The 26094-nt window shown below is 35.1% G+C and overlaps 2 protein-coding genes and 1 pseudogene across 14 annotated transcripts in view; 2 read left to right on the forward strand and 1 right to left on the reverse strand.

Moving 5' to 3' along the window:
- CEP57L1 (centrosomal protein 57 like 1) overlaps positions 1-14431 on the forward strand; it is a 76837-nt gene extending 62406 nt beyond the window's left edge. For all 5 annotated transcript variants that reach the window (XM_023254227.2, XM_011282516.4, XM_023254229.2 and 2 more), the window contains 7 exons: positions 2659-2775; positions 5966-6043; positions 6513-6599; positions 9636-9713; positions 9830-10074; positions 11330-11474; positions 13284-14431. In XM_023254227.2, the coding sequence (XP_023109995.2) occupies positions 2659-2775; positions 5966-6043; positions 6513-6599; positions 9636-9713; positions 9830-10074; positions 11330-11474; positions 13284-13502 (969 nt within the window). In that variant the 3' untranslated portion in view covers positions 13503-14431. The remainder of the gene's footprint in view (positions 1-2658; positions 2776-5965; positions 6044-6512; positions 6600-9635; positions 9714-9829; positions 10075-11329; positions 11475-13283) is intronic.
- Positions 7667-9640, reverse strand: LOC109499827 (annotated as a pseudogene).
- A 95-nt stretch (positions 14432-14526) lies between the features above and the next one.
- CCDC162P (coiled-coil domain containing 162) overlaps positions 14527-26094 on the forward strand; it is a 175365-nt gene continuing 163797 nt past the window's right edge. For 8 of the 9 annotated variants that reach the window (XM_045058588.1, XM_045058586.1, XM_045058589.1 and 5 more), the window contains exons 1-2: positions 14574-15098; positions 15879-16044. The gene's annotated coding sequence lies outside the window, so the exon portion shown is untranslated. Of the gene's footprint in view, positions 15099-15878; positions 16045-26094 lie in introns of all 9 variants that reach the window. The other variant, XM_045058585.1, reaches the window with a different exon arrangement.

The following is a 26094-nucleotide window of genomic DNA, read 5'->3' on the forward strand; positions in this document are numbered from 1 at the left end:
TGGACAGTTTTTAAATTATGAATTCAATTTATTTACCAGATATAGGGCTACTTGGATTTTCTGTTTCTTTTTGTGTCTTTAGAGATGTCCCTTCTTTCATTTCTGATATTACTAATTTATAATTTTACTCTTTTAAAAAGTATCCATCTACCTATCACTTCTATAAATTTTATTGATTTTTTCAAAAAAAGCAACTTTTTTTTGAGAAAGCATCTTTTTTTTCATTTCTTTTTTTTCCTTTTTGTTAATTTAAATTCCAGTTAGTTAACATACAGTGTAGTATTGATTTCAAGAGTAGAATTTAGTGATTCATTACTTACATATAACACCCACTGCTCATCTCAACAAGTGCCCTCCTTAATGCCCATCACCCATTTAGCCCACCCCCCTCCAGCAACCTTCAGTTTGTCCTATGTATTTAAGAGTCTAATGGTTTGCCTCCCTCTCTGTTTTTATCTTCTTTTTCCTTTTCCTTCCCTTCCCCTACATCTGTTGCAAGAAAATAACTTTTTATTTATAGTTTTTTGTTATTTCCTACATAATTGATTTCCATTTTATTATTTCCTTCCTTATTGATTTTAAAACTTTTATTCTTTCTCTTAAATGTTGCCATTTTATGATGAAAGCTACTGAGTTCACTCTTAACCGCTTTACTTGCCTCCCACAGAGTTTGATGTTTTGTTTTGTTTTGTTAATTTTAGAGAGAGAGCAAGACAGGGAAAGGGGAGGAAGGGTGGGTGGAGAGAGAGAGAGAGAAAGAAGAAGAGGGAGAATCTTAGGCAGGCTCAGAGCAGAGCCCAATGCAGGGCTTGATCCCTCAACCCTCGGATCATGACCTGAGCCGAAATCACGAGTAGATCACTCAACCAACTGAGCCACCCAGGCACCCCAGATGTTTTGTGTTTTTCTTGTCATTCAGCTAAAAAATATTTTCTAACTTCTCTAGTGATTTCTTTTTAAATTTTATTGACTTCTCTTCCTCCTGATACTTCTCTCCTCTTTGTAGTAGCTGTTGTACAAGTTAAAATATGTGTTTTTAACTAAACCAGTTGGCCAAGAATTAGTATTAAAACATTTCAATATGATGTACAATCCTTACTACAGTGTGATTCCACTCGTCCCCTTTGTGCTACAGTTTTCATAATTTTATTTCTGTATGTGTTATAAAACTCACACTACATCATTATTATTTTTGCTTTAAAAGGTTGTCCTTTAAAGAAAATTTAAAGAAATAAGATGGAATACGTATCTATTCACATTTTTACCATTTCCAATGTTTTTCTTTCTTTGTGTAGGTATGATCTTATGTCTGGTGTCATTTCCTTCAGTCCAAAGTACATCCTTTAAAAGTATGCTGAGAATTCTCTTAGCATATATTTTTCTGGACAAGTCCTTCCTTCACTATTATTGGTGAAGGATATTTTCACTGGATATAAAATTCTAGTTGGCAGCTTTTGTTCTCTCAGCACATTAAAAATGTGATCTCAATTGTCTTCTGAATTTCATAGCTTCTAATGAGAATTTTTATCTTCATTCCTCTGTGCATAATGAATCATCACTTCTCAGACTGCTTCTAAGGTTTTCCCTTTATCACTGGTTTTTAGTAATTTGATAATGATGTGCCCAAATATGGTTTTCTTTGTACTTACTCTGCTTGGGTTTTTTAATTTGTTATTATTATTCTTGGATCTGTCCAGTAATATTTTTCATCAAATTTGGAAAATTTTGGGGGCTTCTGGGTGGCTCAGTTGGTTAAGCATCCAACTTTGGCTCAGGTCACGATCTCACAGTCTGTGAGTTCCAGCCCCGCGTCAAGCTCTGTGCTGACAGCTCAGAGCCTGGACCCTGCTTCAGATTCTGTGTCTCCCTCTCTCTATGCGCCCCCCCCCCCCATCTCACACTCTGTCTCTTTCTCTCTCAAAAATAAACATTTTAAAAATGGTAAATTTTTAGCCATTATCATAACTTCAAATAATTATTTTTGCCTGAATAATTCTTCTCTCCTTCTCTCCCTCTGTAATGCCAGTTGATATTAGACCACAGGTCACTGAGACTGTTTATTGCTTGTTTCAGTTTTTTGTTTTTTAATATTCTTTATTCTTTAGAGCAGTGTTAAGTTTATAGAAAATTGAGAGCCAGTATAGAAAGTTTTCATATACCCCCTGCCTCCTCACAGTTGCCCCTATTATTAGTACCTTTCATTAGTGTGATAATAAATAACCATTACAAAACAATGTATAGATGTGAAAATATATGTATAACTTTCCTTTTCTCCAGTTTCTCTATATACTTTATTTCTCTGATAGCTGATTTTCTGTGTTATAATTAAAAGATGTATCAATGTGTAGGTTTGGTCACCCTACAAATAACAGTTTATTTAATATATGTTTCACTGATGATGTTTTCCTTAGTAGAAATGTCATATAAACATACATAGAAGAGTTTGTTTCATTGATGCTAATATAGCTCATTTTTTAATATTATGTTTGTTTTTTAAAAGTATTTTTATTTTTCTGTTTTTTACTCATAAGCACCTATGTACATGTATATACATGTTTCTTATGACAGATTTATTTTGCTTTAATTCTCAGAAGTTGTATTATTCTTGAGCCATTGGCATTACTTGCCAAATTCAGGTTTTGTTTTTATCCTTTCCAGGCCCAGCTTCAAAGGGAAAAAGAGCAAGATCATATGAAGCTGCAAGCAAAACTTGAAAAGCTTGATGTCTTAGAAAAAGAATGTTTTAAACTTACAGCAACTCAGAAAACTGCTGAGGTAAGCTTCCATTTGTTTCTTTGAAGTGATGATGCCAGGAATAAATCTTTAGTATTAAGCATTATTGGCCCTATATGTGAATATACAGTAAATCTGATTTATAAAACTTCTTTAACAGCTCTTAGTAATCCAGATATGATTTTCTGCCTGTGGAGATGAAAAGTTAATGCATTCTGTCATGGCATGAATGAGCTTGCCTTTTGATGTAAAATTGTAATTTGGGCTTCTTCTGAAATGGCAGAACATTTTCATTAGTCAGATAATTTGCCTAAAGGATATTGAAAAGATTGACTTTCACCACTTACAGTCAAGTCTATCCTATACCCCATCCTGAAATGCCCTCTCCTGTCTCCACCCAAATTTTCTTCATTTCATAAGACCTTCTTCAGGTCCTGCTTGAGTTCTCCAATTCTCAGGAAGCTCTCCCTTTGAAATAGTACTGTCTTCACACTCTGAACCATAGCATGGATATAAGATGAAATACATATGTATATTATATATAAAATACATATATATATGTATGAGTGTGTATATAGTCTGAGTCAAATTATATTCATTGTTTTGTTGTTTGTTTCATGTATATTACTTTTGTTTCCTTACATACAGTGTAAACTGTTAAATAACAAGGAACATATCTTATGCTTTTTTCATATTTTAAAAATTTAGTTATAACTGAAAAAAACATTATATTAGTTTCAGGTGTACAACCTAATGATGACCACAATAAGTCTAATTAATATCCCTCACCATACATTGTCACAAAATTGTTTTTCTTTTTTTTTTTTTAAAGGTTTTATTTAAACCTCAGTTAGTTAACATACAGTGTAATATTAGTTTCAGGTATGCAATATAGTGATTCTGCAGTCCCATACATCAGCTGGTACTCATCACAACAAATGTATTCCTTAATCTCCATCACCTCCATCCCTCCCCCCATCTCCCTTCCGCTAACCATCAGTTTGTTCTCTATAGTTAAGAGTCTTTTTTTTTTTTAATTTGTTTTATTTATTTTTTTAGAGAGAGAGAGAGAATACTAGCAGGGGAGGGGGTCAAAGAGAAAGAGAGAGAATCTTAAGCAGGCTCCATGCTCAGCTCAGAGCTTGTTATGGGGCTCGATCCCACAACCCTGGTATCACAACCTGAGCCAAAATCAAGAGTCAGGCGCTCAACCGACTGAGCCACCCAGGCTCCCCAAGAGCCTATTTTTTACTTTATCTCTCTTTTTTTTGTTGTTCATTTGTTTTATTTATTTATTTTTTAAAAATGTTTATTTATTTTGAAAGAGAGAGAGCAGGGGTGGGGCAGAGAGAGAGAATCTCAAGCAGGTTCCACACTGTCAATGCAGAGCCTGACGCAGGGTTCATCTCACAAACCATAATATCATGACCTGAGCCGAAATCAAGAGTTGGATGCTTACCCAACTGAGCCACCCAGGCACCCGTTTTATTCCTTTAATTCCACATATGAGTGAAATCATACAGTATTTGTCCTTCTCTGACTTTTTTCACTTAGCATTATACTCTCTAGCTCCATCCACATCATTGCAAATGGCAAGATTTCATTCTTTTTTTATGGTTGAGTAATATTCCTGTGTGTGTGTGTGTGTGTGTGTGTATGTGTGTGTGTGTGTGTGTGTGTGTGTGTGTGTGTGTGTATACATGCCACGTCTTCTTTATCCATTCATCAGTCGTGAACCCTTGGGCTGTTTCCATAATTTGGCTGTTATAGTAATGCTGCTGTAAACATAGGGGTGCATGTGTCCCTTTGAATTAATATTTTTGTATTCTTTGGTTAGATACCTAATAATGCAATTTCTGGGTAGTTCAATTTTTAACTTTTTTTTTTTAAATTTTTTTAATGTTTATTTTTGAGAGAGAAAGTGACAAAATGCGAGCAGGGGAGGGGCAGAGAGTGAGAGAGACACAGAATCCAAAGCAGGCTCCAGGCTTTGAGCAGTCAGCACAGAGCCCTACTTGTGGCTCAAACCCATGAACTGTGAGATCATGACCTGAGCCAAAGTCGGACGCTTAACCGACTGAGCCACCCAGGCGCCCCTATTTTTAACTTTTTGAGGAAACTCCATACTGTTTTCCAGAGTGGTCGCACCAGTTTGCATTCCCACCAACAGTGCAAGAGGGTTCCCCTTTCTCCACATTCTCACCAACACCTGTTGTTTCTTGTGTTGTTGATGTTAGTCATTCTGACAGGTATGAGGTGATATCTCATTGTAGTTTTGATTTGCATTTCCCTGATGATAAGTGATGTTGAGCATCTTTTCATGTGTCTTTGGTCATCTGGATGTCTCCTTTGGAAGAATGTCTATTCATGTCTTCTACCCCTTTACTTGGATTATTCATTTTTGTGGTGTTGAGTTTTATAAGTTCTTTGTATATTTTGAATACTAACCCTTTATCAGATATGTCACTGGCAAATATTTTATCCCATTCTGTAGGTTGCCTTTTAGTTTTGTTGATTGTTTCCTTCACTGGACAAAAGCTTTTTATTATGATATATTCTATATATTATATTTATTATATGTCTTCCTATGAATTCCCTCTGCCAACAACTGCACCCTTATAATATGCACACAGTAGAAATTTATTTTGGTTTGTCTATGTTTTGAATGAAACACTGAGACCCAAGCTATAATTGTTTGACCCTCTAGACCTCAGAAGTTTCATCATTACAATTTTGTTGCTGGAAGTTAATGTCTTTGCATGTACATTCTTTGCTTTCCCTTTGTTCCTCTTATATGTAATAGCAGATAAAGAAGCATAGGAAGGAAGCCAGGAAAAATCTTAGCATCTTTTGCCCTTTATTTTTCTTTCTTTCTGTTTAATTTGCTGAACTATTAAGAATCAAGACTCCAGGGGCGCCTGGGTGGCACAGTCGGTTGAGCGTCCGACTTCAGCCAGGTCACGATCTCGCGGTCCCGGAGTTCGAGCCCCGCGTCAGGCTCTGGGCTGATGGCTCAGAGCCTGGAGCCTGTTTCCGATTCTGTGTCTCCCTCTCTCTCTGCCCCTCCCCCGTTCATGCTCTGTCTCTCTCTGTCCCAAAAATAAATAAACGTTGAAAAAAAAAAAAAAAAAAAAAAGAATCAAGACTCCAAACACTCTATTTGGAAAAAGAACAAAGGATATTTGACTCTAGGTTTTATATAACAATCCCAGGTTTTTTTGTTCTTTTGCAGGGCAAGATTAAACATTTAGAAGAAAAACTTAAGGAAGAAGAACATCAGCGTAAGCTATTTCAGGACAAAGCATCAGAAGTAAATAGAGCATTATATTATTTATCAAAATAAACCACAGATTATTTATTATACTTATTTTTCATTGTCTGAAGCCTATAATTTCTGCTTCATTGCTTGTTAGTTTTGTCTCTTTTTGCTATACTAATGAAATTCTTAGTAAGTCAGCCAGTATATTTATATACTTGGATGCACTGCCAAGAGAGGTCTTGTAGTCTTGAAATTTTGACATATATCTACGAAAGAATTCCTGATATAGATTTTCAGTTGATTGGTATACGTGTATTAAGTAATGCATTCTCTCATAAACAGAAAATGGTTGTAATTATCAATAGACTTAGTAGCTTTCACATACAAAAAATAATATTTGGAGTTTTCTTCCTCAGAAAGCATTTTTGTCTTTATAAACTGAGACTTGATTTCTCATTATAATATCTTTGAAGAGCTTATTAAAAATCAGTTTTATAAAGCTTGTTCTTTAATATTGTAGCTTCAAACTGGACTTGAAATCAGTAGAATTTTAATGTCTTCAGTATCAAATAAAAAATGCTCCAAGGAGAAGAAGAAATCTTCAAAGGTAGGCAGATACTTTATTCTTATTTGCTAATGTCTATTTCTTTACTCTTCTAATATTTATATCTATCCATTTCCAAAAAGAATTTGAAGAGATTTATAATAAAAGACATGCAGTAATGCTATGAAATGTGGATTAAAACATAAGTTGAGTGATGATGATTTTAGGTTTGAGGATAGAATATTCTATAAAACCTAGGTTAAAGAAAGTATGCATAGTTGAGCACAAAACCTAGTTCCAAGCTTGCTTGACAATCAAAGCAAAAAGGAGCATGTAACGGTCAGTATATCTGTCTTTGTGAAATAACAATAGCATTCCAATTTTTCCAGAGAGACAGACATTTTTCTAGTTCTAAACTCTTTTTTTTTTCAGTTTGTACAACTTTATTGAAGAAAAATAAATCAGTTACTAGCAGAGCTATTAGTTGATTACTCATCCATTGACAGCTTGTATCATTTATTTAATGCTGTATTAAATGGTGTATTGGAAGATAGATTAACGAATAGCTCCAAGTCTCCTAACAATTTAAATGAAAATTTAAAAATGTTTGAGACCCCATTTTGGAATACAAAGGGTATTTGGCTTCCAGTTTCCATTCTCTATAGAACAAGAGCATGTCATTCCTATATTAACATGCATAAAATACATCACATTTTCTGTTCTGCTGATGCCATAAATTAATACCAATTCTCCAGTCACATCAGTTTTTTTTAATGTTTATTTATTTTTGAGAGAGAGAGAGAGAGAGAGGCAGAGTGCAAGTGGGAGAGGGGCAGAGAGAGAGAGAAAGAGACACAGAATCTGAAACAGATTCCAGACTCCCAGCTGTCAGCACAGAGCCCTACGCTGGGCTTGAACCCATGCACTGCAAGATCATGACCTGAGCCGAAGTCGGACCCTGAAGCAACAGAACCAACCTAGGCGCCCCCCCCCCCAGTCACATCATTTTTGAGCATAAAGTATCTCTAACAGTAGAAGGTTTAAAAAAAGAATGGGTACTTGAATAATGCTGCTTCCTTTGATGTGACAACCGAGCATCCATCTCCCTCCTGCTCAGGTGATTTCTTCAGTGTATTAGAGCAGTGCAGGATGGTTTTAGTCTCATAACCAAGTTAGAGTAAAGACACTGGCCACATAATACACATGCTCCTTTTTAAAAAAAACAATTCTGAATCTTGGGCAACTGTTCCCTTATAACTACTTTTTAGTTTCTAAAAGCAGTTGTTGTCCAAAGCTGGTCTTTGTCAGATGAGTATGCAAATGAATGGAGGGAGATAAACAAAAAATAACATTTTAAAAGATGAAGTCTGATAAGGGAGTAGCCAGATAAAATCAAAAAAGGAACAGTAATTTAAAGTTTATTACAGCTATAATGCAGGCTATTCTGACTTTAAGGTAGCATCACATAGCATACTTCTGAGCCCATTTCCAGGATACTCTGTTGTACTTCTATTTTATAGATCCGTGCAGTCTCTGGCACTAGGGTGTCATCTGGGTTTGGATCATATAGCAGGGAACAAATGGATAATTTAGAAATAATTAAAGCAGGAGATCACTGTGATCTTCGAATATCAAGGCAAATGCTACCAATCCTGTAATATTTGATAAATATTGATTGATAAATTCTTCTTGTAAATGCAACCTTCGGTGGTTTCAAGGAAGAGTCTATAGGAAAACGAATTGTCAAAAAGAATACACTGCCTCAATATGGGCCATCATTAGGTCCCATAATTGTGGCTTGCTGATGAAACATATCTTCCCCAACTGGACCTGCAGAACACTGTGCTAGAGGGTCATGGGCCAAATCACTCTTATTAATCCATTTCAATCCCATAACTTGTGCTTTTTGTCTGGCCCCTCACTTTCTCAATGGGTGCTCAAAGACTGGACCAAAACTCTTGATTATCTAGGCACAGGGAAGGGTTGTCTTTTTGTCTCCCACTGGCTCTGCCAGACACAGGCACAGAGGGAGGGGCCAGGGCTTCCCTCAAGCTGCCCCTAGTACTAAACTCAGAGAAACGTATTCTGCAATACTTTATAAAAGTGGCACTAAATGACACAACAGATGATAACAATACAGTAGATCCTGGAAGCAGTTTTATATAATCTAAGGTCACCAGAACCCATTTGTTAGAAGGACAGTAATAATTGTCTGTCAGTTCAGATCTTGGGAACACAGAAACTCCTCAGATTGGAAAAGTAGTAATTATACACAGTTGAAAATTTAGTACTATCAATAAATACAATAAAAAATCAGTGACAACTCTGCAGATGAAAATAAATCCCAATCTAAGTGAGGCCTTTAAGAATTCATAAGTGACACTGTTCTTAAGACTGAGAAAAAAAAAAGATGCCTACGTATCTTGCTACTTCTGATAAAGAATAAAAATACTTACATATTTATTTGGTCCAGCTCATCCTGCTTTGCTATCAGTGATTAAGCTGTAGTACATCTATAACATGAAATACTACACAGAAATAAAAAGAATGTGTTGATATTTGCTGGATCCTATTGAAGGAGATTTGGATCGTTTTCAGTTTTTGACTATCACAAATAAAGCTGTTATGAACATTTGCATATAGGTTTTTGTGTGAACGTAGGTTTTAATTTTTCTGGGATAAATATCCAAGAGTATAATTGCCAGGTCATATGAGAAGTACATGTTTAGTTTTACAAGAAATTTCCAAATTGTTTTCCAAAGTGGCTATATTATTTTGTATTCCTACAAGTGATGCATCAGTGATCTGGCTTCTCTGTATGTTTGCCAGCATTTGTTGTTGTCACTGTTCTCCATTTTGGCCATCCTGTTAGCTGTGTAGTGATATTTCATTGTAACTTGCATTTTCCTAATGGCTAATGTGTTGCAGATCTTTTCATGTATTTATTTGCCGTACATATGACCTTTTCAGCAAAATGTCTGTCCATATTTTTTGCTTCTTTCTAATCAGATTGTTCACTGTTGAGTTTCGAAACTTCTTCATATCATAAATGTCTTAAAAATTTTTTTTGTTTACTCTTTTTCCTTTGTTAATACTTAGAAAACTAAATGTTTAAAGAGAGGACCACATCAGCAAATTTATTCCAAGTTTGAATCACTGCCTATTATGGCTGAGAAGGTAAGAGAGGAAAAAATGAAGATACTTGTTCCGACACACTCCTGTTTTGTTGTAAGTGCTATTTAAATGCCATGAGTCATTTAAAATTGTTCTCAGCTATTTCTTTTCCCCTAAAGTCTGCCAGTGCAGGCCATTCTGTGAATAGAAGTATGCAAAGCCTCCTGCAGATGATGCAACATTATGGGCCACATATCCTTCAGAAACCTACTGAAGTTACCGAGCTTAGATGTCTCTACAAGCCTACTAGAACAAGTGCCCAGTGTAAAGCTGAACCTTCTGACTCAAAAAATTCCCTTTCTATTTGTGACAATTTGTCTGAACTTTTGATGGCAATGCAAGATGAACTGGACCAAATGAGTATGTAAGTATTTTTATTCTTTATCAGAAGAAGTAGCAAGATATGTAGGCATCTTTTTTCTTCTCAGTCTTAAGAACAATGCCACTTATGAATTCTTTACCTTTTTTTAAACTTAAAAAAAAATTGTTTTAATGTTTATTTTTGAGAGAGAGAGACAGAGCACAGAGGGGCAGAGAGAGAGGGAGACACAGAATCCAAAACAGGCTCCAGGCCCTGAGCTGTCAGCACAGAGCCTGATATGGGGCTTGAACTCACGAACCATGAGATCCTGACCTGAGCCGAAGTCAGACGCTTAACTGACTGAGCCACCCAGGCACCCCTGCCACTTATTAATTCTTAAAGGCCTCACTTAGATTGGGACTTACTTTCATCTGCAGAGTTGCTACTGATTTTTCATTGTATTTACTGATAGTATTTAAATTTTCAACTGTGTATAATTACTGCTTTTCCAATCTAAGGAGTTTCTGTGTTCCCAAGATCTGAACTGATAGACAATTATTACTGTCCTAACAAATGGGGTCAGGTGACCTTAAATTATAACTCACAAATGCTTTTATAAGAAAGATTCTCCTTTTGCTTTTTATAGTCTTTTTAATTAAGTGGCATTTCATTAGACAAGTAGGAAAGCAGTTTCTTGTTTTAAACTCTGTCTGGTCTGCATTATAAGTTTTGAAGCATCCATAGTAAACAAGATTCTGTATAGGATACATATTTTAAGCCCCAAGTTTGAATATATATTCAACAAAAATCCCAGACAATACAAGATTTGGGTAGCCAGCTAGTTGAAATAAGACCACTGTAGAAGATATAACTAGTTCTCTTGACAGTATCTCTTTCAGTAGGCAATCACCAAATCTAGGGATTTCTCAGGCAAATACTTTTATAGCTGGAATTCTTCCTAAACACCCTATATTAAGAATTCCAAAGTTGGAACTAAAGAGAATCCTTTAATACTTTTAGCTAAGGACATCAGAATGTTTTATTACATTTAGCCATGAGTATCAAAAATTTGGACTTTATTCTAAGGTTCTTTAAGACCCTAAGTCTAGGATATTTCTAAATTTATCTAATCTCAAATCACAAGAGCCTTTTATATTTACTGTAGATTTAATTAAATAACCCTACATAAAGAGACTGTCTTTGAAGATTAATATTTAACTGGCAAAAATTTATGATTGAACAGAATATTGTTTAATTATACCAAAGACATATAACATATAAACCATAATAGTACTTGATATTTGCTTTTCTTTCATAGGGAGCACGAAGAACTACTAAATCAAATGAAGGAGACTGAAAGTCATTCAGTCTGTGAAGACATAGAATGTGAACTAGAGCATTTAGTCAAGAAAATGGAAATTAAAGGAGAACAAATTTCCAAACTGATGAAGCATCAAGATAATGTAAGAAGGCTTTAGTTAAAGATTTTAATAAAAAGATAATATATTTGGAGTCAATGTTATATCTCTGCATGATCTTTCAAATTTGAGGTCTGTATATGTGGTTTAGTGAAAAGATGACAGATAGAAATTAGGCTTATTATAGAGCCATCTGTCCCATTGGAATAACATGGCCTCCATGAAGAGTTCTCCAAGATAATTGTAAAGTAAGGGGAACAAGAATGTTTAGTTATGTATTCAGAAATGACCTTGGGAAAATTTTGAGGGAGGCTAAGTTTGCTTTGCAGCCCTCCTGGTTACCCTTTTAACATTCTTTCCCTTTATTTTTCCTGCCCCTAATGCTTTAATGAAGACTCTTATGTTGACAGGTCTCTGTTTCAGTACCCATACGTAACCTGGCTCCTCAAGTAGTACTCTAATGCTAAAACCATTGTTTGTACTTTCCCAGAACAAGTTAGGCTGTGTTCCATTCCCTGGGGACCTGTGCTTAACTAGCTATAGTGTGGTGGTAAGGGGGACTCTGTCCTTGCATGCGAATGCTTCGTAACTAAGAATGGCATAGCAATTTTAATATTTCAACAGAAGAATCATGGAATATGATAATATTTTATCCCAAGACAGTGATTCCATAGGTTGGATTATTAGCACTATTACCCTGCTGGAGCAGAAGGCAGAAGAAGTCTTTCCAGGAACCCTCAAATCACATCATATAGCTATCTGCCTATATAGAATAGTCAGCATTCATATAAGTTGGTGATATATTAACCTCACAACTCAGCCTTCCCCGCTTTTATAGGAAAGTAATAAAGGATTCAGAATTTTACTGCCTTTATTCTTCTATGACCAATAAAGAGAAAAAGAGGAAATGAAACTTTTAAAGCAAATATCTTCATTTTACTGGCTTTTAAAGCTATAGTAAGTAAATTTTTTGTATGATTGTGTTAGGGTGAAGATTATATAACATACACTTTCTTAGAATTGCATAGGAGAAATTTGAAGGGAATACAAAAATAGTCGTATTTTTAACATACATAAATTAAGTTTTGAAAAATATTTCTACTCCATAATAGCTATAGTAGTATAAATTTTCAAGCATTTTATCATGATAAATTTAATTTCTGAAATTTAAATGGCCTTGGACACATACTAGGTTCTTAGCCAATATCTGGATCAGATCTACAAATTAGTGAAATAGACTAAGTAATGGACTGGGTTTGGCAGAAATAGGTTTTGGCTAGTTGATAGGTTTTGTTTCATTTAATTCCATCAACTGTTACCAGATACCACCCAATGAGACATCTTTTAACTGACATTCAGTAATACTTTAAATTCAGGAATACTTTTAAGTAAAATATGTATATGTACATTCAACTCTATAAATTCAGTGCTCATTCCTGAAAGGTCTTTTTCTCTTGTCTCTGTTCTCCAGTTTTTACTCGTTTCATATCCCTTATAAATCTTCTTGCAGCTTCTCACTGATCTTCTCAGTCCACATTGATCTTGTCCTACTTTGGCCTTCTCAAATAAACACCTTTTGTCCCACTCAGAGTTATCCCAGCCTGAATTATTCTCTACTTGTCACATTTATGCTTTTCTTTCACTAATAAGAGCTATAAGCTTTTTGAGAGCAAGGTTTGTTTTATTCATTATATTTCTACCTAACTGGCACAGTGTTAGGCATATGATAGGTATTCAGTAAAGACTTAATGAACTTTTTAATTTCATGTAACCTTTAAACCGTCAATCCAATCCATTTTAGGGTATATTTTTTATATCTTTTTTTACTAAAATGTTAGATTTTTTTCTCTCCAGGTCCGTAAACTGCAGCAAAAAATTCAAAACTCAAAGATGAGTGAAGCTTCAGGTATTCAGCGAGAAGATAGCAGCCCTAAAGGATCAAAGAACATAAAAAATAGCCCCAGAAAATGTTTGCTAACTAACTCTCTTCAGAAGAACAGCAACTTTCATCCAGTACGAGTCCATAATCTTCAAATGAAATTGCGAAGAGATGATATCATGTGGGAACAGTAATAACACAATAGTAAAACTATCACCTTACATGAACTCTTGTCAATGAGATCTTGAATTGTCTAAAGTGGTTTTAATTTAATATGCCTTATGAAATTTTGAATTATGTTTCTAATCCTTATAAAGTGTCAAGTTGTGATATTTTTAAATTAATGCATAACAACCTCCTAAGAGTCCCGAATAATAAATGACTGCGTTTTTGTTTCTCTGACTGAAATACCTAATCTCTCCATGTTTTAGACACATTGCTCATTTTGCAGACCTCTTAAGCTAAATCTAAGAAATTATACTGGATTGATGGTATTTAAAGTTAAGTTAAATTTGAGATGCAAGTACCATTCCACTTTTTTATTTAGTAGGCTTATAACCTTAAGAACCAATATAAAATGAACAGAGTAAGGAAAGGTCTTTTACCTTTCCTGGTGCTTCTTCCCTATCTTATTTTATGAGCTATGAAATGTTTTTCTTTTTTGTAAATGGAAGAGCCCTGTAAAGAAGCCTTTAGCCCAAGTTTTTATGTGACAATTATAAATAGGAACTCATGGTTACTTAATTTTTAGATGTCAATAACTTAACTGCAGAAGCCTTTTTCTGCAATTCCTATTCTCTTTTACAAATCCAGTGCTGCTTTTTAACACCAGTGATCTATTTATCTTATTCCTTTATCACTAAAACTTTTGATGAGTTTTAGTCTTTGCATTATGTATAATATTCATCAGTATAAATTGAGAATGTAAATTTCCAGGACCCACTTTTATAGGAAAGTACAGGAAAATGAAATTGGATGTTTTATTACCTTATCCAGTAACAATTCAGAGAAATATGATCTTTTTTTAATATATTTTTAAGTCAGTGATGTCATAAGCAATGTCTTTGTATATGTATGCTTTATAATAAATTTACACTTGTTGACCTATCTTTCCAGAAACCTATGGAAACTATTATGACTCTTTTGAACTTTTTTTTTTCACTGAACTCCTTTGGGCCAAAGAGAACTGACGTCATCAGTTGAAGTAGAAATAGAAGACTGACAGAAAAGGCATAATAGAAAGGAAGAACTCAGAAGCTAGGGTAGCAGTTTAAGAGATGGTGATTCCAAAGGGTCAGAATTGATGGTACATTTATCTACAGCTGGGGGAATGATCAAGCTATAGGTATGAAAGAATTTTCAGGTCAAGATCTTGGGGAGCTAGGAAAAGCAATTATGTTAAAGACAGTCCTCCTAAGAAATTCCCTAAAAGTGTGTGTGTGTGGCAGGGGCGGGGGGAAGGTGGTAATTGTAGATCTCTGGTGAGGGAAGAAGAAAACTGATTCATTCTCACTGAGAGCAGAGGTGCTAAGTTAGAAGAACTTTCCAAACCTGAAGTGCAAAAATGACTGAAAATGGGCAGATGGATACTTGAAATTATCCTTGAAAGTGACTAATGATGGAGATGAAAGATTGTCTCTGGTTTAAATACTGCATGTGTCCTTCACCCACTCTTATCCCCTCTCCCTCTGCAGCTTCTTCAGCCCCAGAGACGTTCCACAGAGTGCTTCATCTAAATTCATTTTCATCACCTTACCTACTTTTCAACTTTGTCTTTCCTCCTTGAGAATGTGAGTGCTGTAGTTTAAACTTTGCAAAAAACTCACCAGGGCTGTAATCAGCCCTGTCTCTTTCTGTGCCTTTGTTTTCCATGCATTTAGGAAAGTGGCTGACTACACTTAGCTTATCAGTAAAGTCATCACTTGTGAAACTGTGTTGGTAAAACAAAAACAAAGTCATTCTAGGAACACTTGAATATTTTAGTTTAAGAATTGAGAATTTTCTTGGAAAATCAATGTAGCGTAGGAGAAAAACCATAAGATTTCAGAATTAGAAGACTTGGGTTCAAATTGTGACTCCACCATTTAGTAGTTTGGACAATCAAATAACTTTTCAGGGCCTCCATTTCTTATTTGTAAAGTAGGGATTATATTGCTACCTAAATGAAGTAACGTGTCATAGAAACCACCCAGCAGAAGGGTTTGCATTGAGTAAAAACTCAATAAATGTTAAATCTGACTGCCCTGCCCCACCAAAAATTGTCAGACAAACTGAGTTTGCATGTGTTAAAGCCTGAAAGCAAGAGCCAAAACGTATTCTTTGTAAAAGTGGGAATATTCTAATTACTTGGGGTTTTTTTTTTTCTTCTTCTTTTCTGTGTCTGAGAGGAAATTGTTCTGGCTTATTCCCTAGCTCAGGTTTCTAGTGAGAGTGGGTAAAGAATATAATCTTACCATGGTGTAGAAATACATAATCACACATGGCAACTTGATTTGGAGTCTGTTTTGGTTGTTGGGTGACATTTATTATGGAGAAACACTAAAGAATTGTCTCTTGTTGCTCCGTCACAGCTACTGAACTAGAAATGTGTCCTGCTCACAGACTGCTGCTTACCAGAGCCTTTGACTCCTCAGGGGTGGAGCAAATGATTTCCTTCTTGGACAGGGGCAATCTGTGGCCAGTGTACAAGAGTTGCCATGGCAACCCTGCAGCTGCGCTCTGCCTAGCAGAGACTCGGTAGGATATCGTGGATTTTGTTCACTTAAGTGAAAAACAGGTTTGTTTGTTTTTTATTTAATCAGAAATTGAAAAAAATGGAATTGGAGCTGTCTAGCCAAGACAGGTCTCAACTTCGATGAGACCGTGAAACTAGAACGTGAGTGTTTAAAACAGCAGGTATTGTGAATATTCTAATTCTGGAAATAGCAGTTCCTGGAATCTTGAGTTAACTGTACTTGTATGGGTCATTGGCAGCCTAGCCATTTTTATTGGGTATTAGCTGAATATAGAGGGGTTGAAGGGACATGCTCATTTTTCAGCAGTATAAGATAAAAGGAGATACTTAAAATAGGGAGCTAGCTAGTGGTGGTGGTGTACTTAAAAGTTGTTTTTGAGGGACGCCTGGGTGGCTCAGTCAGTTAAGCATCCAACTCTTGATTTTGGCTCATGTCATGATCTCAGGGTCATGACATCAAGCCCCAGGGTGGGGCCTGCTTAAGATTCTCTCTCTCCCTTTGCTTTTCAGCTGCTCATGCACACTAGTGCACATTCTCTCTCTCTCTCTCTCTCTCTCTCTCTCTCTCTCTCTCTCTCTCTCTCTCTCTCAAAAAAAGTTGTTTTTGAGATTTTTATATAGCCTTTTTACTTTAAAAATACGACTATACAGGGGCGCCTGGGTGGCTCAGTCGGTTAAGCTTCCAACTTGGCTCAGGTCATGATCTCGCAGTTTGTGAGTTTGAGCTCCATGTCGGGCTCTGTGCTGACAGCTCTGAGCCTGGAGCCTGCTTCAGATTCTGTGTCTCCTTCTCTCTCTGCCCCTCCCCACTTGTACTCTGTCTCTCTCTATCAAAAATAAATAAAATGTAAAAAAAAAATTTTTTTTTAAATATAACTATACAACTGAAAAAATACAACTTTTAACTATAAAGGAGTAGTCTTAATCTGTAACAGGACATCAAAAAATTAAATTAAAATTTGATTGCAATGTGGTGAGAATCAAACTAAGGGGGAAAGTCTAGTTGGTTATGCACAGTGGAAGGACTGCTCACCGTGGCCAAAAATGTGCCAGCTGCCATTGTTGGTGTAGAGTAAATAGTGAAACTCCTAATGGGGTTTCCTGGAACTCTATTCAGCTGTAACTAAAGCTGTCTGCACTGAGAACATTTAATTGTATGTGAAGTTTAGATAACTAAGCTGACTCCCAGATGTATAATAAGACAAAACTCTCTACGGCATAATAGCATCTGTGAGGGGGGAAAAAAACTCATTATGGGTTCCATGGCACCTTTTGATGAAATGAAGATAAATAAAATTATATTGGCTGTCATCGATGTAAAACTAAATTTACTTCTTGGTAATTAAATATACTTGGCCTATGCTTCAGCCTTTTTCTTCACAATCTATATGCTTATTTTCATGTAACTTCTTTAATTCCTTTTTCATATTTTGTTATGTAAGGAGAATTAGTCATAACAAAATTGTAAAGTTTAAAGTTTTAAAATATTGTCTAGGTCAGAGTTTTGTTTTGTTGTTGTTTTTTTATTGTAGTTGTGAGTCATTTGAAGAATCAGGTGGATTTTTTTTTCCTGGTAGAATTTTTGGGAGTGTTCTCCTTATTGGTATAGAGTCATTGAATTCTCATTTGGTGCAAGATCCTGCTAGATGCCATAGGCAATTATTAGAACTATAAATTAGCACACCCCACTGAAGAAGTTTATTTTTTACTATGTATGTATGGTTCATTGTGTACCTATGTGCTTTGATAGTTTCAGCAGAAAATAATAGAGAAGCAAATTGTTCCTTTATGCTCTAAAGCAGTTTTGTGACAATATAGGTCTTGTTAATGACCAGTTCAGTAGTCTGCAGTGTTGGGAGACTGAATCCAATGTGCTTGGAGGAGGAACGTTGGGAATTATGAGTTAGCTGTCAAAAAAGATACGTAAGTGATGAATCACTGAATTCTACTCCTGAAATCATTATTACACTATATGTTAACCAACTTGGATTTAAATAAAATTTGAAAAAAATTTTAAAGATAAAAAGTTCTGTGACATAATCATCTTTCTAGAATAATCTTTTAAAATAAGGGTGAATTTATCCATCATACTCTGTGCCTAGATTTTCCCTGCATAGATATTGCTTGTCTAGCCTTACCTCATTCTTCAGGTCTCAATTTACTGCTTCCTCTAGGAAGTTCTCTTTAAATCTCCCCTTAATACCCCCCCCCCCCCGCCTTCTCCCAAATCTGGCTCAGCTGCCTCTTCTTGGTATTTCTCCTTTGTTTGCACTTAGTATACTTACTTGTTATCGTTTATTTGTTTGTCTTTCCCATAGACTGAAATCTCCCTAAGGGCATGATTCTGCCTTGCTTACCACTGTAGCCCAGCACTTGGCACAATACCTAGCCCATAAGTAGACCTCTCAATAAATATTTGATAATTGCTTGTCATGAAACTTAGTTAACCTTCTTTGATGGTCTCATCAGAGTAAGCATAATGGGTCAGGTACTGCTGTTTTAGACACCAGTTCAATTGTGCTGCTGTTTCATCTTTCAAGGATATGTGACCAAGTTTTACATAACCATTGGTTAAAATATTCCAGTATTTTGTTGTTTGTTTGGGTGTACAGACAACAGGCACTCAGAATCATGCTTTCTTTGATTTTATAATGCTAAGAGGAAGAGATTAGAGAACAAAGGTAGTTCTTTATTTGTGTATTGGTGTGTTGGACATGTTCATTCAGGAAGTAGTTACTGATCTCTACTCAAGTATTTGTTGATCTCCAGGATACTGTGCTAGATGCTATGGGAGATTCAAAGACACATTATACATGAATTCTCTCTTCACGTTGCTTAAAGTCTGATAGAGGAGACTGTACAGAAATATAACAGAAGGAAGAAAACAATAGTTGACATAGAGGTATAATGACCATCCCAGAGAAGATGCTTAAATATTTGTCTACTAAATTTCTCATCTATTGATAGATAAAGTTGGCCTATTTGTATTTCTTCATTCTTTTTCTTGATACATATAGCTTTCATTTGCTTTTTCACCTCATGGCAGTATTGGACTAGGATTCTTAATTCTTGTTGACTGAAGATACTAGTTCACTTAATATAAATTTCAAAGATGTATTGTCTATATAACCATGTATCAAGACACGAGTAGAAAAAATGGGTATGAAACACTGAAGTAAAATAAGGGAGTAGAGAATAAAGAAGATAAAAAAAATCAAGCAATAATGACTGAGACTAAAACAGAAAAGTAATAGTTTTTGACTTGCACAGAATTATGCAAATGATTACCACTCACTTTTCTTATGAATTTAAGCCACTCAATTCCTTCACACTTCAGCTTCCCCATAGGTTGGACCAAGTCAGTGTTTTTCAAACTGCAGGTCCTATCCTACTAATGGATTGTGAAATCCATTTAGTGGGTCACTATGAACACTTTTTAAATGATATTAGAATAGCATTGAAAATATCAGGGTACATCACACACAGAGAAGGTCGTCAATGTTTTTGTGAAACTCTGTGAGTACTGGATAATAATTTAAAATGTAGTCCTAAATGTTATTTAAGGAAGAAGAAGTTAGCTCTTAATAAATCTTTAAAAGGAATGTATTTGAAAGATGTGGAGGAAAGATAGCCAGTTTAAATTAGGAATACTCCCAAATATCCCTTATGGTTTGTGGCAATCTACTATTTATCCCAGAAATACTATTACAGATGTGTTTTCTATATTTTACAGATAGGTGTCCTGTTTTAACACCATTACATTTACTGGCCTATAGAACACTCTTTTCAAATACTAACCAACCTATATTAGAGAAATGTCACTTTTCTAATGTGGGCCCAAATAAATGTATTCAAAGTGAATCCCTTAACAAATGACCTCATTATTCTTCATCCATTGTTTCTATCTAGTCACTGCTTCTGTGCAGTCTAGCAAAGCATGGGCCCTATGGGTAGGAAAGAAATTTGTTCTGCAGGTGCTTAAGACATTTTGTTTTGTGTGTGTGTGTGTGTGTGTGTGTGTGTGTGTGTGTGTGTAATTTTAATTTCAATTTTTTTTTAATTTTTAACTTTTAAAATTTTTTTGAGAGATAGAGTGTGCATGTACATGTGGGAGAGGGACAGAGGAAGAGGGGGAGAGAGAATCCCAAGCAGGTTCCATGCCCAACGCAGAGCCATGAGATCATGACCTGAACTGAAATCAAGAGTCGGACACTTAGCCAACTGAGCCACCCAGGCGCCTCTGGGTAGTTTTTAAATTCATAAAGATATGAGATTTATGAGAGAAAAACTGTGTGCATGTCAAATCTGAACATCAACATTCAACAGGACTGAAAAAATTAAAAATTGATATACTATCAATGTGGTGCTCTTTAAAGTTATGTCATTTTACTGAGCGTTAGACCTGATAGAATATTTTTAAATGAGTGAGTGGGTGAAATATATAAATACCTTACCTGGAGGGGCGCCTGGGTGGCTCGGTTGGTTAAGCATCCAACTTCAGCTCAGGTCATGATCTCACAGTTTGTGAGTTCGAGTCCCGTGTCAGGCTCTACGCTGACAGCTCAGAGCCTGGAGCCTGCTTTAGATTCTGTCTGTCTGTCTGTCTCTCTCTCTGTCTCTCTCTGCCCTTCCCCTGCTTGCACTCTGTCTCTCTCCCTCAAAATAAATAAACATTAAAAAATTAAAAAAAAAAATCTTAATGGAAAATAGCTTCATTAAATAAAGTACTACTAAGAGGCTGTATTTCTGTGACTTTTGATATCCTCTTCAATGTATTTCTTTGTAGCCATATCAGCTCTGGGTTATGGTTAGAACATAGGGAGAAATGCCATAGGGAAGTGAACACTGGAATGATGTTCATTATAATGGGATTCTACCTACTTGTAAAAGTGTATTCATTACAAATTATTAAAGTTGCTTAAATAAAGAGATCTTAAAAGGAAGATTGTAAAATGAACAGACCTTCTAGTCATAGCTAAAATAATACACTGTTGACCTAATTTTAGTTGGTCTGATTGAGTAAATTTTAGGATAAGTTCAGAAATCATTGAAAGGTATTTTTTTGGTTAGTTTTCTTTGAAGTTAAATGTACATTGACTTGTATTTCTTAGAAAAATCTATTACTGAACTAGTACAGAATGTGAATCATTTCTTGTCTGAAATATAAGATTGATGTTTACAGAGCAGTTGTCCAGAATCTTCTTGCTGAACTGGAAAGTATTTCACTTTTTTTCACTGTAGGTCCTTTCAACTTTACAAATGTGTTATTTAAAACATAAATCATATTGGTACACAGGAAACCCATTTAAAATTAAATTTAAAAACACTCCTGAGAATTCCATGGAACATTTCTGGTTTTATAGTTTATAATTTCTAGCAAAAGAAAAATGTTTAATACCTTAAAAATATCTTTTCAGAGACAGCCAAATCTAAAATATGTAATACATATGAGAGAATAATGCTATTAATATCTTAACTATTGAATGCTTGAACACAACATAAAAAGCATCATTATCTTTGCTTTTCCCAAAATAAACTGAGCTAACAAATTTAAAGCTGGGAAATTCAGTACCAGAGTTAAAATAAGTTATTTTTAGGTATGGAATTTCTACTTTTACTTTAATCTCAAAACTGAATGGTATGGTAAAAACTTATTCTATATTTTTATGTATATAACTTATCTGCTTGAGAATTTATATCAGTTAATACATATCTTGATTCTCTCTTATGATATGAGCACTGAGCTAAATTTTCAGATAAAGTACTTTTCTTTTTGTTCTTTTATAGCATAGGTTTCAAGTAGATGGAAGGCTGTGCCTTTGGTATTTGGGTAGGATATTTGCCTGTGATTTCAAATTCTCAGAGCAACTTCCTAACATTGCTATGAATGTTCCAGAAAAAGTAGAGTTTCTCTTAACGAGTCTACTAAAATGCTATTGATTCAAACTTCCACCTGCTGAAATAAAACATAAGCCACTTAGAGACTAAAGCATTTAGAAAAGAAAAGGAGTTCATATGCAAAGAAGATCTACAAGGGAGTCCAAGCTTTAGAAGGACAGCCTTAACAAATTAAAAATATGACAAGCATTTAGAGGGAAAAAGCTACCTGCAAACTTACCAAGGTCACCAAGTTTGTATGCACTGTCTTTAAGGTGGAAAACAACACTTTTTTCACATAATTGCCGTATCCAAAAAGATCATCGCATATCTTCAGACATTTCCAAAATCAGAGATATAGTTGTTTTAATTAGAGAGTAACTTACAGGAAAGACTCAAGATTTCATTTACTTGAGGAGCAAGAACTAGACAGGGTGATTGTTTGCTGATGTTACTTTATCTCAAGGTTGCAAAGTAAGTTTGCAGGGATTCCCCAAGACCATCTTTGGGTTCAATGATTTCACTAAAACAACACACAGAACTTAGAAAAGCTGTTGTACTCACAGTTTTGGTTTATTACAGCAAGAGAATAGAGATTTAAATAAGCAACTGGAAAGGGGACATTGGACAAAGTCCAGGAAACACCAGGCATGAGCTTCCAGTTGTCCTCTTCCAGTGAAATCATGCAGACAAGCACTTAATTCTCCTCGCAATGATGTGTGGTGATATGCTTGCAATATTGCCAAGTAAGGAAGCTCCTCCAAGCCTTGGTGTTCAGGTTTTTCGGTATGGACTGATCACACAAGCATGGCTGACTGCCTATATGGCCAACCTTCAGTCTCCAGCCCCTCTGTGTAGGTCAAGCTGATACTGCATGGCCTAAGGCCATAGTGGACCATAAATCACATTGTTAGCATGAACTATCTGGGAGGCCTGCGGTCCCTAGGTAAACAAAAACATCATCAGGCAGGATATTCCAAGGCCTTAGAGGTCATCTCCTGGGAGTTGAGTAAAGACCAAACCTTTCTTTGGAATGTGAAAGGTTTGCACAACTTAGACATGTTGTGTTGACCCTTTACACTGTTGTTTCATTTTGTTTTCTACTCTGGAATGTGATGTGCATTGCTTACCCATCTGGTTAAGATGTAAATTTTGCCTCCAAATTTCCTCCTAAAGCATGGCTCTGACCACATAAATTTGTCTACTGATTTTATGATACAGTATCATTACTTTGATATTTTGTGTTATTTGGTTAGTTTTATTATATGGATGTGATAAAAGGTGATGCTTAATGCACAGAGACCTTTTTATAATCTGGTTAGTGAAACTAGAGACATGTGATACTACAATTTAGGGGTTAACTTTGGAGACTTTGTAAAGTCTTTAAGGCTGTCATTCCTTTATATGTAAGATACTGCTCCCATAAGCTCTTATACTGAAATCCGAAGCCAAGAGCCATTCAGTTCACCTCAGTGAAGTTGCTTGGAACTTGTTTAGTAATGAGCTTGCCATACCTACTTTAATGGGATTTGAGGCATAGCCACAGACAGTAAAGCAATTTTTAAATTACTACTTGGTAGTAAGGAGAATAGGTTTTGATTGAACTTATGCTAAATAGCTACATGGCTATGAAAAGGAAGGAAACTTAGTAAAGGCATTTTGTATAATATTTAACAATTTTTACCATTTTGTGGTACATTGATATATGATTTTCTCCAGAATCATTATTTTTGTTTTCCTGCCAATCTCTTACTTATAAATTCCATTAAGTATTTCCAAATATTTTTTTTTCTGTAATTCTGAAGAGTCAGTTGGAACATAATACCATTTAAGGAATGTTTCTACCAGTTTATATAAGTGTAGCCAATAGATAGATCAAAATAATGTATGTCCCTTAGAAAGAAAGCATTCACAGAATTAACTCATTTAGTCCTAGGTGATAAATTCTTGTTTTTCTGATTTGAGGTGAAGCACTCAATTTCTTGAAGTCATTTGCTTCTGGATTTAAAGAATCCTAGAAATCCTGACTCTATCTTTTGATAGTCTGACAGGTATCTTTTTGTCATGCTGATACCAGTTTAAGCTGAAAAATCTGTTTCCATGAGTCCGCTCCCTATAGAGTCAACAATTACGAGTATGGTAAAGTGTTTACTGAGGCTTTCATTCTTTTCATGTTTGTTCCAGAAGACTCCGTTTTTGCTCTGTATCTTATCACGGGGACTTGATGAAAAAGCAGAAACTGTCCGTGGATGACAAGACTCAATGGCTTAGGTTAATTTTGTAAAGGCCAACAATACTAGGATAGTGGGGAGTAGAATCTTTTTTCTGAAGTAACACATAATCATTTTATAAGGATTTAGTCAATTATTATCCTGAGAGGATAATTTATGGGTTGAGTGGGCATTAAAAAGTCTCCAGGTTCTTTTATCTCAAAATATTTTTAGGATTGTCAACTGCAAATAAAATATTCCTTTAAAAAAATCAATTTGGGGGGTGCCTGGGTGGCTCAGTTAGTTAATGCGTCTGACTCTTGATTTAGGCTCAGGTCATGATCTCATGGTTCATGAGATTTAGCCTCACGTAGGTCTCCATGCTGACAGCACAGAGTCTGCTTAGAATTCTCTCTCTCTCTCTCTCTCTCTCTCTCTCTCTCTCTCTCTCTCTCTCCCTCTCCCTCTCTCCCTCTTTCTCTCTCTCTCTCAAATAAACTTTAAAAATAAATAAATAAAGTTTAAAAAATAGTTACTGTGCCAATCTTTGTATAGAGACATGAGTATGCTTCTGGCCAATCTGAAAGTTACACAATTGCTAAAAATATCTTTATTTTGTATTTATAGTAATACATTTACTTAAATGTAATTAACTTAGTTTAAGCTCCTCTGAACTGCTGTGCAAGTTCTTTTCATATGTAGGACTCAATAAGCAGGATGACTTTTGCAATAGTTTTGAGCTAATAAAAATCTGCAGTATACCAAACATATCTAATACTAATTTTTAGTATTCCTCCTTTTATAGGATAAATTAGCAAAACTTTGGAGCTGTCTAGCAACTGTTTGGGAAACCCCAAAGAAAATTTTATATAGAAGACACAGTAATAGTTTATTATTCTGAATTTGGGAAATGCCATATCAAAAAAAGTTATCAGAATATAAAAGATATGATTAAGTGACTAAAGAAGTTTACAGACAATTTGAAACATTTCTTTCAAAAAAGAACATGTATACCAACATACCTCAGTTTTTCATATATATCTTTTCAACCTACTAATTAATGGTCACTTAAAATATATAAAAATAAAAGGCAAGTGTATGTAAAAACTGTTTGTTGACCTAGTATTTATTTTGTTCTGTACAAATGACTTGCTTAGATATAATTTATATCCAAAGATTACTAATTAAAGTAACTCAGTTTAATATTCATTTAGGAATTAGAAAAGTATCTATAAAGTATAATTATTTAGGCTTTCCATGAGAAAACAAACCCGTCTTGCATAAGTTAGAAGAGCATACAACATTTTAATTCTCACTGTAATTAAATCAGAAAGGAGACATCCTAAACAGCATTATTAAACCAGTCTAATTTGTCTAACTGCATGCTCATTAGGAACATGATTACTTAAATTTTTCTGTTTTTCATACTAAATATTTAGGAAGTCTTCAAGCTTTGTTTAAAGGTACTAAAGTTTTCTTTCTATTTTTCTCTCTGCTGTCAATTTGCATCTCATTACTTATCTTGTCAACTTGTAAACAAGGCTATTTTTGTAGTAATTTTCCAGTCAGGTTGTGGGTTGAGCTAGAAGCACAACTTTAGATTTATTAACACCTTATTTTGGGGTACAAAGCTCTTTTGTACATCTTTACCTGGATTATTTATTTATGCTTTCCTATTTTCTTTTGAGAGGAGAGAAAGCAAAAGTTATGCACCCAGAACTTTTTAGATTTCTTGCAGGGATCATTAAGCTCTAAGCAAGTCAAAAGCAATCATTCTCTCTCCATCACAAATTCAGGCTTATTTGTAGAACACTTGTACCATTCAAGCAAAACACAAAGTCTCTACCCTTTGCTCTAAAACCATTTAAAAACAATTTCAAATTTTATTCATTGCATATATTTTGTCCTCTCTTATGGTAAATTTGTCTGTTGGAATTAGATATCCTTACATAGTGTGTTCAGATG

The sequence above is a fragment of the Felis catus genome, chromosome B2 (genome assembly GCF_018350175.1).
Source record: "Felis catus isolate Fca126 chromosome B2, F.catus_Fca126_mat1.0, whole genome shotgun sequence".
NCBI classification, from domain to species: Eukaryota; Metazoa; Chordata; class Mammalia; order Carnivora; family Felidae; genus Felis; species Felis catus.